The sequence below is a fragment of the Crotalus tigris genome, unplaced genomic scaffold, assembly GCF_016545835.1.
Source record: "Crotalus tigris isolate CLP2741 ecotype Arizona unplaced genomic scaffold, ASM1654583v1 scf7180000017781.746583, whole genome shotgun sequence".
Taxonomy (NCBI): Eukaryota; Metazoa; Chordata; class Lepidosauria; order Squamata; family Viperidae; genus Crotalus; species Crotalus tigris.
The window spans coordinates 432,617-448,259 of record NW_024096631.1 but is presented as its reverse complement, the minus strand read 5'-3'; the positions used below and the strand labels follow the sequence as shown (position 1 = coordinate 448,259).

Below are 15,643 nucleotides of genomic sequence, written 5' to 3'. Positions count from 1 at the left end.
TAAAGAACTTACATGGCTACCTATCTTGCTAAATGAACTTAGGCTGCAACTGGTAAAAACATAAAAACACTTTCCTACTTTTCCCACCAAGGCATCAGATTCACCCATTTTTTTCCTAAGACTTTTTAAATTTTAACAAAATATAAAATACAAGGGGTAAAAAAAAGGAAAAAGTGGGTAAGGGAAGAAACAAAATTGGGGTTGCAGAAAAAGAGAAGAAACATATAGAAAAAGAGTAATTTCTGATTTTCTTCAGTACAGATTAAAGCATAAAATACATAAAATGATCTTAACATTAACCATAATACATAGTACTTCTATAATCACAAACAGTTCTATCAAATCCTACAGTTAAAATTTCATCTTTCATTTTCAAGCAAAAAGTCCAAAAGTGGTTTCCAAGTAGATATAAACCTAGGCAAAGTCTTTTCTTTAATCAAAGCAGTCAGTTTTGCCATCTCTGCCAAATCCATTAACTTCACAATTCTGGGAATGTGTAACTCTTTCCATTTCCATACATATGAAAGTCTCACTGCTACATTAGAATCACCTATATTACTGACTCCCTAGCTCAACCTCATTCTAGTGCTATGCTTGGAGAAATAGCCAAGTCTTCCTGGCCTTCCAAAAGGCTAAATGATTAGGGAGACTTGAATTTCAGATGAAAAACTATTCCAAAGGGTTAGGTGGCTATGGAGAAGGGATGAGTCCAAGATAGTACCAGAGGACAACTTTTGAGGAAAGGGACATGGAATTAGCTCACTCTATTTGGTTTCTCCTCTTCCAGACTCTTCTAGCCTTTAGGCAGTGAGCAAACGCCTGAACAGCATCACTTGCCTGGCATGAAGTTGAAATATGTAACAATATCATCACCATACTGAGGATACTGGACCTAATGGCATCAAATGACTCCATCCACTGGTTTCATGTGGATGTTACCTTGGAGCGGAGACAGACTGGAGCCTGAGGCACCCCACATAAACGCCTAAGGCTGGATCTCTCTTTGCCATCAACATTTCCTGGCAATAGCCATGGAAGAAGGAGAACCTCTTCAAAACGGTGCCCCCCACTTCTAATCACCTCAGATGGTCCAGAAGCATACCATGGTTGATGGTATTGAAAGCTGTTGAAAGAAGGGCCAGGATGGGTGCATCACCCCAATCCTTTCAGAGGTCATCCACCTACATGGTTATCTACAAACCTATAGCCTCTGGGTAAGCAGAGAAAAAGATACATGATATGGCAGGACAAATGAAGAGACTGTAAACAAAGGAAAATCTTAACTCTTAAGCAGATAGCCTTGGTCAATTTATAAATAGATCTTCAAAGACTGGTTTAAACATTTATAATTCAGACAGAGCTTTTTCCAATTTTGAGCAAATAATGATATCCCATTTTCTATAATCTATAATCTACAACAGAACCATCAGGTTAAAATCTTTGCTAAATAACATCATGCAGTTGTCATTTACAGCAAAAATGCCTCTCTTTTCCCAATAATTGGTCCAATAATCTGAGCAAACCCAATAAATTCATGAAACATGATTTATCTGATAAGTTAAATTTCGCTATATGAAACTTGGTTTATTTAGTCTTTGGTTAATTTGTTATAGATCTTTACCAAATATATTATCCTCATTGCTTATCTGGATTAATCATTTTTCCTAAAAACTACCTGTAAATTAAACCAGGATTCATGCACCCAAGAAAGCAGAATATAACACAGTGGTCCAGAGTCAGGCTTGACTCCTATCAACTATCTGGACAACTGCACAGAGTTTTTGGGAAGCGTTTTGCCAGTTTTCTTCCTAGGACTGAGCAGAATGATTGCCCCAAAGTTACCTGCTAGAAGCCTGGTCTCCCTTTTCTACCTTAGTGCCTTTAACTATAACACCAAACTGAATCTCTTGAATACAGCTAGACTTAGATTAACAGAATTACATTTCTAAAGTAAGGCAATGCCTTACTCTTTCAGATTTCTTAAGTAATCAAGCCACCTGGACATTCCATGTTATTTGTGGCTTTTTATTTAACATATCACACAACTATTCAAAATAGTTTACATTTAAAAAAAAAAAAGCAACAGGGACCTGCTTACCTCTAATTCGCCCAGCTGATGCTTATATATCACTTGAGGGCTATCTTGCAAAATGTGCCTATAGAGCTTCTGAAAATGTATCATGTTCGGTTTCACTATGTTCATAACCTTTGATTTATCTTCTCCAATGAGCATTCTGAAATCACCTAAAGCAAAGTCAGATTATCAATATTTATATAGAAAAGCTATTTATAGAAATGTAGTTTGCCTTATAATTAGCAAGATTTCTAATATTAGCTGCAAACTGAGATTTACAGTCTTATCCTTAGTAATTATTACACTAAAGCAGGGGTGGAGAACTATGGCTCCTTTATGACTTATGGACTTCAACTCCCAGAATTCCTGAGTCAGCCATGTCCTTGAGCCAGAAGATTCCACTTAAAATCACTAAGTTGTGAGTCCCACACTGTGGCTGTGGAACACTTATTAGCATAGTTTATCTCCCAGATGTATTGTTTTGTTTTTTTAAAAAAGTCCATCAAACACAGTAAGAACTACTTTTATGAAAAATGCAGCTTAGGAAACTGCAGGCAGAATATTAACTGCATTCGAATTCCTCAAGAGAGCCTTGGTTAATCGGAAAAGTCATGGTTAGATGGCCTATGTCAGGGGTGTCAAACTGCCGGCCTGCGGGCTGGTTGCATCATATGGAGGCCGTACCCACCCCAGCTCCAGCAATGAAAAAAAAGTCACAATACGTCATGACACCCATGGCCTAAGCCAGGGGTAGGCAACCCAAAACACTTAAAGAGCCACTTGGACCCGTTTCCCACCAAAAACAAAACACTGGGAGCCGCAAAACCATTTTGATATCTAAAATGAAGATAACACTGCATATATCCTTTTTTACCTTTATTATAGGTGTGTGTGTGTTTGTGTGTGTGTATGTATGTGTGTGTGTATATATATATATGTATATGTATGTATGTATACACACACACACACACACACACACACACAGGTAAAAAAAGGATATATGCAGTGTTATCTTCATTTTAGATGTCAAAAGGGTCTCTCTCTCTCTCTCTCTCTCCTCTCTCTCTCTCTCTCTCTCTCTCTCTCTCTCTCTCTCTCTCTCTCTCCCTCTCTATCTGCCCTTGGTCTGCCACTCCTCTTCCCCCACTCTCTTTCTTCCCTCTCTCTCTCTTTCCTCTCTCTATCTCTCTCTCTCTCTCTCTCTCTCTCTCTCTCTCTCTCTCTCTCTCTCTCTCTCTCTCTCTCTCTCTCTCTCTCTCTCTCTCTCTCTCCCCCTCTCCTATCTGCTGCTCACCTGACAAGTTTCAGGCTGTTGTCCAACAAGATCAGGGGTAGTCAACCTCGTCTCTTTTATGACTCATGGACTTCAACTCCCAGAATTCCTGAGTCAGCCTAGCTGGGCTAGCTAGCTCTCTCCTGCCCTTCCTGCTTCCTGCAGAGATGCAGCAAAGGGGGGAGCTCCGCCCAGTAAGCTTTTCAGCTCCTCCGAGAACACTGTGAGTGCACTCTCTTTTTTTTATACACACACACACACACAAAAACACACAGAGAGAGAGAGAGAGAGAGAGAGAGAGAAGCAGGGAAGCGCAATTCCTCTCTCTGTCTCTGTCTCTCTCTGCAAAGGCAGAGGAGGCTGGGAGCCGCAGGGGAAGGCTCAAAGAGCCGCATGCGGCTCCTGAGCCGCAGGTTGCCGACCTGTGGCCTAAGCGATAAAGAGAAAGACCACATTTCTATAACACCTAGCAGCATCTTCTCCAGACACATTACATTTTAACTGCCATCCTCCTCACACAGGTCAAGTATGTGGGCTGAGGATGTTGGGGGCTGTGGTCCAACACACATGGAAGTTTTGGGGTTGGGGCAAACTGATCTTATCAGAACGCCAGTGCCATTTCCCCCTTAAACACATTTAAAGACATTGCAGTTTGAGCATTTGTTTCAGCCAGCAGGATATGCCTTGAGCTCTCCTGAAACAAAGTCATGTGCCTGGTCTGATAAGAAGAAATTCTAAAGAAGGTTTGCCGGTCCCCACCACGACATCCCAACATAACATACTCACCTGTTTTGAGTGCAAGAGCTTTCTTTGCAATTCCTGGGCTACTGAATTACGAAGCTTCCATTGTAAAATACTCCCTTTAACACTCAAATGTATTACATTGAACAAAAATCTAAACATTCAACTGCTTTACGCTGAAAATCAGATATGAAAGTATTTAAGAAATAAAGTAATATTGGTGCTTTCTAGCTGATAGGATACAGGCAACAAGGGACCCTCACTTGTAGAAAATAAAAGCACGCTAAGCACAAAAGTGGGTTATGGCTGTGCACAATGGCAATATGCCCAAATTGTGCTTATTACTATGATGTGTGTGACAAATATCACATTATAGCCATGAAATCATGCAGGGAAACTGAGATGTAGACTAGGCTACAATGAATACAAAAACATTTGGACTTTGGTGGTTGCGTATGAAGGTAGGAACCCATATGCTGGGGTTCCTTAATCTTGTGTTAAGTCCTGATAGGGATAATGAAAGAACCAGTGATGAGTTGGAGGAAAAGTGTGCAACTTTCTGAATAAATGTGATGGAGAAAAATTAGTCTGTTAGGTCACATAAATGCATAAGTGAGAGAACATTTGATGATCCAAGAATAAGAACAGTGATGATAAACATCTTTTTAAAATAGATGATTGAAGTATATGCCCATTTGTAAATAGACATATGTGAAACAAAGAATCTAAAAGTACAAACAACCTGATAATTTATAAAAAATATAAACTGACAGAAGCAGTAAAGGCTACAAGGGCATTTTCAATGTGGGATACAATCTTATTTGGCAGATCTTGGGGGAAAAATAGTCAAGAAGAGGAAAATGGAAGAATCAAAATCATAGGGTTGGAAGGGATCTTGAAGGTCATGTATCTCACCCTCTGACCAGTGCAAGAATCTTCATAGCTTCCTGGACAAAAACTGTTTAATCTTTTCTTGAGAAACTACAAATTTAGGAGTTTAGGAATGGCCTACAAATTTAGGTCATTCCACTACTTAAAAGCTCTCACATCAGGAAAGTTCTCCTTATTTCAAGTTTCAATTGAAATCAATCTCTCTCAATTCAGCCTCTATTCTTTGGTTCTTGTAAAAGTAGAAGGCTTACAAGAAGGAAAAAGATGAGTCCTGCATTTTCAGAGTGGAATGAATGGAAACTGGACAGCGTAAAAAAAAATAAATGTGGAAACTGCTTGAATAGAATATGTTACAGCATATTACGGAAGAATTATGTTACAGAATATTATGGAAGTGTGAGGAGTTACATTAATGGGAAATATGGAAAAGGATGATGAAGCAAAGACACCTATGAATTAAGAAAAATATGCATATTAAAGAATACTGAAAAAAGGAGGATGAGAGAAAGTTATAGTAATATGTTAACGCATAGAAAAGGGGAAAAATTGTAGAGAATGTAGGCAAACAGAGAAGGGCTACAAAAAAAAGTCAGAGCAAATGCAAAAAAAAGTGCCAAAGAAGTATCCAGCCAAGTGAATAGAACTAAAAGTAACTGAAGCTGTACATATGAAAGATCCAGAGGACTTCTTCTTAATAGTTTGCCAAATATGCTGAGCCATCTATCATGCTAGAAAACATAAGTAAAGTTGGTGCACATCTTTCATTAATATTTACTATCTTATTTTTTAAAAAATCAATTATTGAACAATTTAAAAGCCATACTCACCACAGTACGACAATCCAGCAATCTTCATATAAAGATCTTCTTCAGAGAAACTTTCCGGCAACATGAGAAAGGCTGCCATGACAGCACTCTTCAAATTACTGGACAGGGCCTCTTGCAACTTAACATTCTCATTCTGAGCCAGAATTTTCACCTGTAATTAGTTGGAAAATTTGGTTATCAAATAAGAGGGAAAATGATCAACAAGCCATTCATTAGAGCAATCCTCTAAAGCAGGCATGTCAAACTGCCGGCAGACAGGCTGGATGCGTCACGCCGAAAACGCGCCCACTCCACTGCGATGTCACATGACGTCGCGAGTTTGACATGCCTGCTCTAAAGGTTGTTTAAGGCAGAGGTCCCTAACCTTTTGGGCACCAGGGACCGGTTCCGTGGAGAGAGGTTTTTCCACGGACCGGAGGGTGCATGGTTTTGTGTGCTGCCTGCATCTCATGGATGGGGCTTTGCTTCTTTGTACGGACTAGTTGCTGGCATGCCACGGCCCGGTACCGGTCCGTGGACTGGGGGTTGGGGACCCCTGGTTTAAGGGATAGCTTCAGAAATTGAAGCAAATAAACAAACAACAACAAAAAAAAAAAACAGGCCCTCATCCTGAAAGCAAAAAGCTTTCCTTAGTTTAAAAGGTGGGAACAGAAGGTCTATGAAAAACAGCCACAATAATAATGGCCTTTGAAACCAAGGAAATGTCAATTTTTTATGAAATGATATAGAAAAATCTACAGCGCATAATAACAGTTTATGTTTTTAAAGCTATTTTTTCAATCATAGAACTTTGCCATTTCTGTTTTAACACACATCTTCTGAGGCAGTTTCAAGAAGAAAAAAAAAGTACAATCTTGTTATGTGTGTTCATAGAAGATGACTTCTCTTACTAGGTAGATCTGACCAATATGTTGCAAGAACAAGCATTGCCTCTAACATGATCACCATTTGCTCAAAAGAAAAAAAAAATCTACAAGATCGTTTTAGAGTGAAAGCTGAAGCTTGACTGAATAAAACAGCATTTTATGACAGAGTTCAGTTTTGCAAACATGCAGAAAGCATACAGACAAACATCACTAATTCCATGACAGAGGCATGATTGTATCCAGAACCTCACAACTAAAGATTCATACACACACACACAAAACACACCTCTCTTTCTCTCTCTAAATGCAGCTCTGGAGACTCAAAATGAACCTGTGGGGCATCCAATATCATTATTTTTCCATTATCTCTCCCTGCATCTGAAGTGTGGTTTTTGTTAGTTACATAAAATTTGAACCATCTGAGTTGTTAAAGGTAAACTGGGAGAGGCTCTAGGAACACATGTTTTCAATTTGCTCTTCAGTCTGTTTTTGAAAGCCTAATTTTGCAAACAAGCATTCCCCCTTCCAAGAGGAAGAGGGGGTAGGGGAATCAGTACCATTGTGTGTGGAACTGTGAGAGGCTGGGAGAACAGCCTTGGACTACAGTGGAACCCAGCTGCTTTGCCAACTGTCTCCAACAACCAAATTACACAGCCCGTTGAATAATCAAGTGACCAAACCATAAATTAACTGTTATTGAGAACAATTGTGTTACTTGCTAGGGAAGCAAATTCATTGGACTGCATTAAGGGGGGAGGGGATAAAGAAAGGTAGCACTCTGACCTTGAACTTGCTTTACTTTATATATATGCCCATATTTGAAAAAGCTTGAAAGATTTGTTTCCTAGTTTGATTTGATTTGTACCTTTAGCTGTGGCCAGTGTTCTCCTAACTAAAAATGAAACAAAACAAATAAACAACCACACCTTTGGAATAAGATTTGGGAGGGGGAAAAAATCCAATGTGAATACTTTTAAATGACTTTTCAACCTGCAAAATGAAGGTTAAAGAGAGGCAATGGAGCTGAGTTATTAAAATCTTTTGTTCTGAAACAGTCAAATCCAGATTTATTCTCAAAATTACTCCAAAATATAGTCTCCATTTCCTAAAATACAGGTGTTAAAGCTATGGTGGTTATAACTTCTTATAACTTCTAAGTATTTTTTTTTCATGTGTATACTACCCATTTGGTCTTTAATGTTCCTTCAAGCCCCAGAATCATGCACCACTAAATTCCCTTTCTGAAAGTTTAAAACAAAATACTGCTAGACAGAAAGAGGGTGGGGCAGAACATGTATGCAAATATAATATTTGCAGTTTCTAAAGTAAGACACTATTGGTTTATTTCTAGGGTTACAAAGGAGAGTGCAAAAAACACAACAGATTACCTAAGGCAACCTTATAGGAATTGCCACTGATATCTCATGTAAAGAAAGAAAAACCATTACACAAAGTTCCATATTTAATTTCTGACAATCACTAAAAGTATCACTGAGAAAGATCTGGAACCTCTATGAATTACAGAGCTCTGCATTAGCATTTAAAGCTAAATGTGGGAGCTGAAGTTCACGAATGTTAAAGTTGCCAAGTTTGGAGTCCCCTGTTTTAAACCAACAGTATTCATTTTAAGCCATTTTTTGCTGTGTTTTCAATAGTATTTGTGCCTTATTGAAAATGTCCTCATCTGAATATTCATTCATATTTAAACTGTTGCAAGAACAAAGAGGAAAGTGGAAGCCTAAGGTAGTGTTTGAAGAGAAGAATGCAAAGGCAGTAACTCAATATGCTTTAACTAATCAGGTCACAAAAATGATTGCAACCTACAATTCACATACACAAACTGGAACAATCTGAGCCTTTTAATTATACAGGCACATTCTTTGGCAGTGTAAAGGTAATCCTTACTTAATGACCACAACTTAGACCATCAGTTCTGTCGTTAAGTCCCCACGGTCACTAAACAAAATCAAGTGACCGTGCAGGAGAGGACATCATTTCCGTTTCCAATGTTAAAACATCACAAGACTGCAACTTATGATTTTATTTCTGGTTTCTCTGTTGACTCTGCTTGTATGGCTGTGAAACATGTAAGTGGTAATCCTGTGGGATGCTGTGATGGTCGTAAACACCTACCAGTTGCGAAGTGCTTGAATGGAAATCACATAATTACAGGACGCTGCAACAGCCATAAGTATGAGGGTTTCTTTTTCAAGTATTGTAATGTTGAATGGTCAATGAACAAGACGGCCAGTAAAATGAGGAGTACAGGTAGTCCTCAACTAATGACCATAATGAATCATGCAGTCAGAAGCTGGCTGGCAGGTTACAAATGGTGATCACATGATCCTGGCATAAATATATGCCAGTTGCCAGCACCCAAAGATTGATCACATGACCATGGGGAATGCTGCAATGGTCATAAATGTGAAAAATGGTCATAAGTCACTCTTCATTGCTCTTGTAAGTTCAAGTTACTAAACAAATGGTTTTAAGTTGGAAACTACCTTTACCTATGTGGATGAAACAGTAAAAGCTACTCAAACCACTTGTGCAGAAAACCATAGGAGTGGAAAGAATGGGGAAAATGTACTGGCTCAGAAACAGGAGACCATCAGGGCTGGTCAAGCTACCATAAACTATGGTTTAATCCTATAATTGTCTGAAAAAAATCTTGCTGGGGCATCCTTGACAGAGACTGTCAAAGTTGACTGTCAGAGTGAGATGGTTGACAGACAGATTGTGGGAGAAACTGGAAGTATCCATTGGCGGCTATTCTTTTATATTTATCAATTGCATAAAAGTAACTACAGTGTTACTATATAATCACAGGGTATTTATCTGCAACCAGTTTACATGCAGTTCTCAAGGCTATTTGACAATGATTGGTCAGTTATTTTAAATTTTATATAAACCCACTGGTCAAAACTCTTTCTAAACCTACTTTATTTCCTCCAAGATTGCTATATTGACCCAACTCTGAATTAATTTATGTGGATGACATTGTTATTTTATAGTCTATAGCAGGCATGTCAAAACCGTGATGTCACATGACGTTGTGCGACGTATCGCGACTTTTTACCCATTGCCAGCAAGGGGGTGGGCGCAGTTTCAGTATGATGCATCCGGCCCATGGGCCGGCAGTTTGACATGCCTGGGCTATAGCAATGAACTGAAGAGATTTCACTACTGATCACTAAGAAGAAAAACTTACCGTAAATTACTAAAAAACAAAGATTTGTTTTTCTTTAAAACCCAAGTCAGATCAGTAAGTCACATAACAGCAGATCAGTGTCCATATTATTCAGTGGGTAAAGGCTTTCTAGACAACCATAGAGACTAGGGAGTATGGCCACAGAAGCATAATGGCAATTATTCATTTGTTGTATTTACAGTAAATGGTGCTGTATTTATTCCATTTGCAATTAAGACTTTCAAGGTTACTTATGCAGTTAAAAAATCCTTTAAAAATTTCAGAGGCCCATGTTTAGTGTGCTGCAATATGTACTTTGTGTAGTAGGAAGAATATATTAACTAGAGGTCCAACCTGGTGTCACATCGTAAACTTTTGGTACAAACTGAAATTTTACTCTAAGAATTAGTCCACTTAGATATACGTTTATAGCTTTTGCTCCAGATAAATTCTAACAGCAAAGATAAGGACAGGAGCTTACTGTGGAATAAATCATAATCTCCTCATATGCAAGCTCCAAGTTAAGCTATTGCAGAAGATGAAAGCCAACCAGTTCCACAAGATGATCTTTAGCATATTCCCACTATTGCCAGGGATTATATCAAGAATTGCTTTGAAATCCAGAACTTCACTGATAGGGAACCAATGAATCACAGAATGAAATCTAAAAAGCTGTTAAGGATGAATCTAAAGATAGACTGCCAAAGATCAAAACGCAGGTTGGAGCTTCCTGGAGAAGATCTAGCTATGTGATGGCTAAGAATCAGTGTCAGATATGCATAAAGGACTTGTCTTTATATAGCATATAAATCTGTATCTGCTGTTGATCAGAAAGAAATGTTTTAAAATAGAAAGGCCTTAACATTCAAGTAATGAAAAAACTGATAAAACCTCCAAGAAAACCCACATAGTATTTGCATTATTTTTTTTTAAATGAAACAAGAAAATCCTAAATATCCATGTGGCAACCATTACATCTAGTTCATCTCAGTTTCAAATAGTTAAAAAAAAGTAATTCCATATAAAACTTTGGTTTCATTGCAAATGCTAGAGACCTACTTTTATACAATCTCTGAGTGAACAAGTACCTATTCAAACAGTTGGCAAATATTAACAGAAAAGATAAATAAACACACATGAAAACATATTTTGCCTAATACACTGCAACTTTCTCACGAATCAAACCATTTCATTCACTGTGATATCATTATATGGAACCACCAATCACTAATCAACTTTCATGTTAAAAGTTAACATATTTGACAAAGAAATTTTTTCAAGAGAGTAATTAGCAAGAATAACTGAATGCATATGAAGCAAAATCCTGTAAGAATAGAAAAAGTGACTTATATCTGATTAGTTTAATCTAGTTCCCACATGAAAAAATGAACATCCATTTTTTTTAAGAATGTCACAATGACACAATTAGGAGTAAAAACTTCACAATGTAGAGCAGGGGTGTCAAACTCGATTGCATCACGTGATATATCACAACGTTTTTTGCCTTTGCAGAGCCGGGGTGGGTGTGGCCTGTGCATGACACCCCTGCTGTAGAGCCTCTTCTAAGCTCAATATATAATTTCAGCTTTACTCTGTCTTCACAAATATTAAGGGACATATTCCAAAGCTTTAAAAACCTTTTACAGTTTAGTGCCCCTGAAAAATTTTGTATAATAGAGTGGGAACATGCTGCACAGTGGGACAAATTGCAAAATAAACACAAATCAAATGGAAATTCAGAGATGTCCAAAACTAAGATTCAGCTCCAAATGGATCCCTCTCTCCATATCAATGTTACTATTAAATTATTACTAAATGTAACTTAAACCAAACTGGTTATTTTGTCTTTTTTTATCTTAACTCTACTTCCATCTTGTGGTCAATCAGAATAAGTAACAAATTTGTCTCTCCCTTTATTCTGATGGGCACCTAAGTTGAATCTGTTGTATATACTATCATCAACATAATATATAAGATATATAAAATGTTCAAACAGACTATACTTTAGTATAGTGAGCTATAGCCACATATTCGAGCACAACCAATGCAAGTGTGAAGAGATCAAACTGTGATCTCTCCAGTTCCAAAATGCATCTGTTGCTTAGCCCTCAGCCCAGCACACTGAGTAGTTTGCTCAATATCAAAGAATTTAGGGAATAAAAACCCTGGGCATGAACTGAACACTCTCATTTTGAAACCGTGCCAATATGCCCTCCACATATGGATCTGGAAACAATCCTGCAGCATTTGCAGACTCCTTTAAGGAATGTGTAATGAATGCAGGGTTTTTACAAAGAGTTTTGGGGGTTGGGGAGCCAGAGGGCAAGAGGGACAATACAAAGTGAAATTGTCATCTTTCTTCAAAACAACAGAGGACAAGTTAATTTTCTGTTTTAAATAAAAACAAATTACGTAAGGCCTTTAGATCAAATGTAGTAGCAACTTAAACATCAGATACTTTAAAATGTAAGTAGTCTAGACCACGGGTGTCAAACTCGCCATGTGACGTGTCGCAACATTTTTTGCATTGCCGGACCTGGGATGGGCACGGCCTCCATATGATGCAACCAGCCCGTGGGCTGGCAGTTTGACACCTCTGGTCTAGACAATACCGTTATGACTCACAGACATCACTTATTTTCACCATATTACTGACCTTACTCTCTACAGTCCATGCTATCTACCGTAATTTTTCATTTGTTATTTTAAACAAATAAGCAGTAGTACCGGCTTTTGCAGACGTCCAGCTACATAGAGTGTCTTCCAGCACAACAAATCTTCAATTAAAGCATCAGTACTTATGACACCATATTTTATAACCTGGAGCAGAAAAGAAAGCTAAATCAGAGAAATATAATTTTAAGGTAGGTTTAGTTCTGTCTAAAATCAAACACTGAAAAGCTAAAAATGCCAGAAGTCTTATTCTGACCTTTTTAAGAAAATCAGATTTTTATCTAATTTTGCAGGTCATTTTCCTGAAAAGCAACACATAGCACAGAGCAGGAAATTTTGACTAAGTTGGCAATTTCTTCTTATTTTCCTATGTACCCTTGAACTCAGATTCTTTTCTCTTCCCTTATTTTGTAAGACTTCCTAAGAAGGTTGCTATGTTCCTGTGATGGGTTTTGAAATCCTCAGTAAGCTAAAAAAGAATGTATTCATTGAAAGTTTAATTAACATAGACATTTCACTAATAAAATATCAGAACAAACAGAAAAACTCTAAAGTTTGATCAATTTTAAAATACAATGAATTTGATTATTGCATTACAACACCAAAGAAAGAAGATAAAAATGAGACAAATTAGAAATAATTTTGCATTTTTCTTAAGGGGTAAAAATGACTTACCCTACCATTACAAGGCACCAGTGTATTGTAGTAAATCCCTGCTCCATAGCTTTGGATGTTGCATATTGACTTGGTTCCCAAATATTTTAGGAAGGAATAATGACTCCGATTTTTTGACAGGTTCATTGCATGCCATGTTGTAGAATCATCAACTGCAAATACAAAATCCAGCATATTGTGCTGAAAAAAAAAAGAGGGTATACTGTTTTCTTTAGTTAGCAAAATCCACAATTCATCTACTAGCATTTGGATTTTTAGCACTGATTTCTTTTTTAGCTTATTCAAGAAGTGTGTGGGACACGAAGGAGGATGTTACTTGGACAATTCTATTCTCTGGTGTGAGGCAGGAAAGACTTTGTCATTAGGTTTTCAGATTAACAGGGCATGTAAAATAGTTTGCAGGAGCCCTAAGCCCTATTCCCTTTCCCCTTTGAGGAAGATTAGAACAATAAACTCACCTTAATGCAGTTCCCTAGGTGTATATCATATACATAACACCTTCCATAAGTCTAGAAAATCATGAATAGTTGCCATCTTCAGCTACAATGGGCTAACACTATTGTATAAAACGGGGTTTTTCAAACTTGGCTCTTTTATGACTTGTGGACTTCAACTCCTAGAATTTCTCAGCCAGGCATGCTGGCTGAGGAATTCTGGGAGTTGAAGTCCACAAGTCATAAAAGGGCAAAGTTTGACGACCCTTGATATATAAAAAAATGAGGGAACCTCTGATTAATGCAATCAGTGGACAGGTGTTCTAGGCAGGAAGCATTGAAAGCCTTGTAACTAGACAAGACCTAGGAGTAGACTAAAGCAGTAAAAATAAAAAATCATGGCATATGAAGCTCAGTGTTAGAAAACCTGTAATATACTCACGGGTGACAGAACTCACCGGTCACCTGCCCTCTTTCCCAATTTAAACCAACCTCCTGCGTAACAGAGGATTAGCCATCTCTCAGGAATACTAGCAGTCATTCAAATGTGTTAAATTCATGTTTAAGAAGCAGATCTCCTTCCTCTATTCAAATGTATACAAAGAGCTTGGGTAAAACGAATAGATATGTAACATGGGCAAATAGCTCAGTGGTGATGGATGGGCACAAGGGCTTTAGACCCCGTCCCGCTTACCTCCGTTGGGGCGGCAGAAGATCCCGCTTGTTGGAAGACCCCGGAGCCATAAGCGAAGGCTAAGCTGAGCTCTTGAGGGAAGTGAGCCAAGATCCTGCGAAACTTCACTGCCGAGCTCGGCAAAGACATTTGGGCAGAACAGCAGCAAGAAGTCGCCCCTGGAATTCGTGCTCGGCGCCTTCTTCCAAACAGCATGTGGTCAGACCGGGCGGAAGCCTCACCTCGCCAGTAGCTCCGGAGGAAAGGTTGTTGGTGATCGAGAGGAAGAGCCAACTTGAGGCCGACTGGGGATGCCTAAAACCACAGCGCCCTCTACCGCAGGCGATATGGTTCTTTCGCTTTAAGAAAGAGGTCGTGCCCTATTAAATATTTCGGGAGGCGTCTTAGGTGGATGTAAACAGTATCACCAGACTCTGAAATCGGTGAATTATATTCAGAAAAACGCTATTGCGTTAGTTTCAGGGTTGCTTTCGTATTATGCCTCCTGTTATTTAAGCGTTTCTCTTTTTGAGCAGTTCTTTAATTCCAATCAAGCACTGCTTCCTCAATCTGCTTTGTAACCGAACTTCATTCCTTTTTTTTGGTATGACCAAATTGTCTTCACAGGCTTCTGTATACTAGTTCTTCACGTCTGTATTCTATCCACGTTAATTCCGGATCTGCATTTTTTACTCCTATTAATTGCTTGCTTTTTCGTACACGAAGCTCCCCCTCGCCCCCCCCCCCCAATCCTACTGCATTCATCTTCTTTTTCTCCTGATAACACCCATCTCAGTTCCATGGAACAAAGAACCACATCCACATACACAGGGCTGGCTTCTATATTTTACTGCCCTTCCATCGGCATTTGCATGTCTTAAAATGTCCCCATTTTACCACCTCAGAATATCACCAAAGTGTACAGATTAATCTCTATTTACCTTTTTGATGATTATATATATTACTTCCATTTGTGCATTAATTTTCCCGGCCAAATCTTGCTTGCTGCTAGATGAATTTGCAGGTTCATAATTCTCATTGCATCATGCAATCTATACTGTTTTCTCCAAATCACTGGGGTTTTCAAAACAACAAAATGGCATCATTTGTTTACAAATTTACATGTACATTTATTTCCCCAACCAGTATGCCTCTGATGTAATAATAAACACCAGGAATCCTATATTAATCTATATTAACCTATATTAACTTTTATTTCCTTCAACTTCACAATAGCATTTTTAATTTAGTCTCTTTGGACCACTTACAAAGTTAAAGTATGGTTGACTAGTTTGTGGCTTAGAGCTGAGTGCTCTTTGGTGAACC

General features: G+C 38.3%; 1 protein-coding gene across 2 annotated transcripts in view; it reads right to left on the bottom strand.

Moving 5' to 3' along the window:
- TAMM41 (TAM41 mitochondrial translocator assembly and maintenance homolog) overlaps positions 1-14,977 on the bottom strand; it is a 31,619-nt gene extending 16,642 nt beyond the window's left edge. Inside the window, exons 1-5 of one of the 2 annotated variants that reach the window (XM_039342246.1) lie at positions 14,339-14,977; positions 13,211-13,390; positions 12,590-12,682; positions 5,807-5,957; positions 2,099-2,244 (exon numbers count right to left, since the gene is read on the bottom strand). In XM_039342246.1, coding sequence (XP_039198180.1) covers positions 2,099-2,244; positions 5,807-5,957; positions 12,590-12,682; positions 13,211-13,390; positions 14,339-14,533 — 765 coding nt within the window. In that variant the 5' untranslated portion in view covers positions 14,534-14,977. The remainder of the gene's footprint in view (positions 1-2,098; positions 2,245-5,806; positions 5,958-12,589; positions 12,683-13,210; positions 13,391-14,338) is intronic. The other variant, XM_039342245.1, reaches the window with a different exon arrangement.
- Between the last annotated feature and the right edge of the window lie 666 nt (positions 14,978-15,643).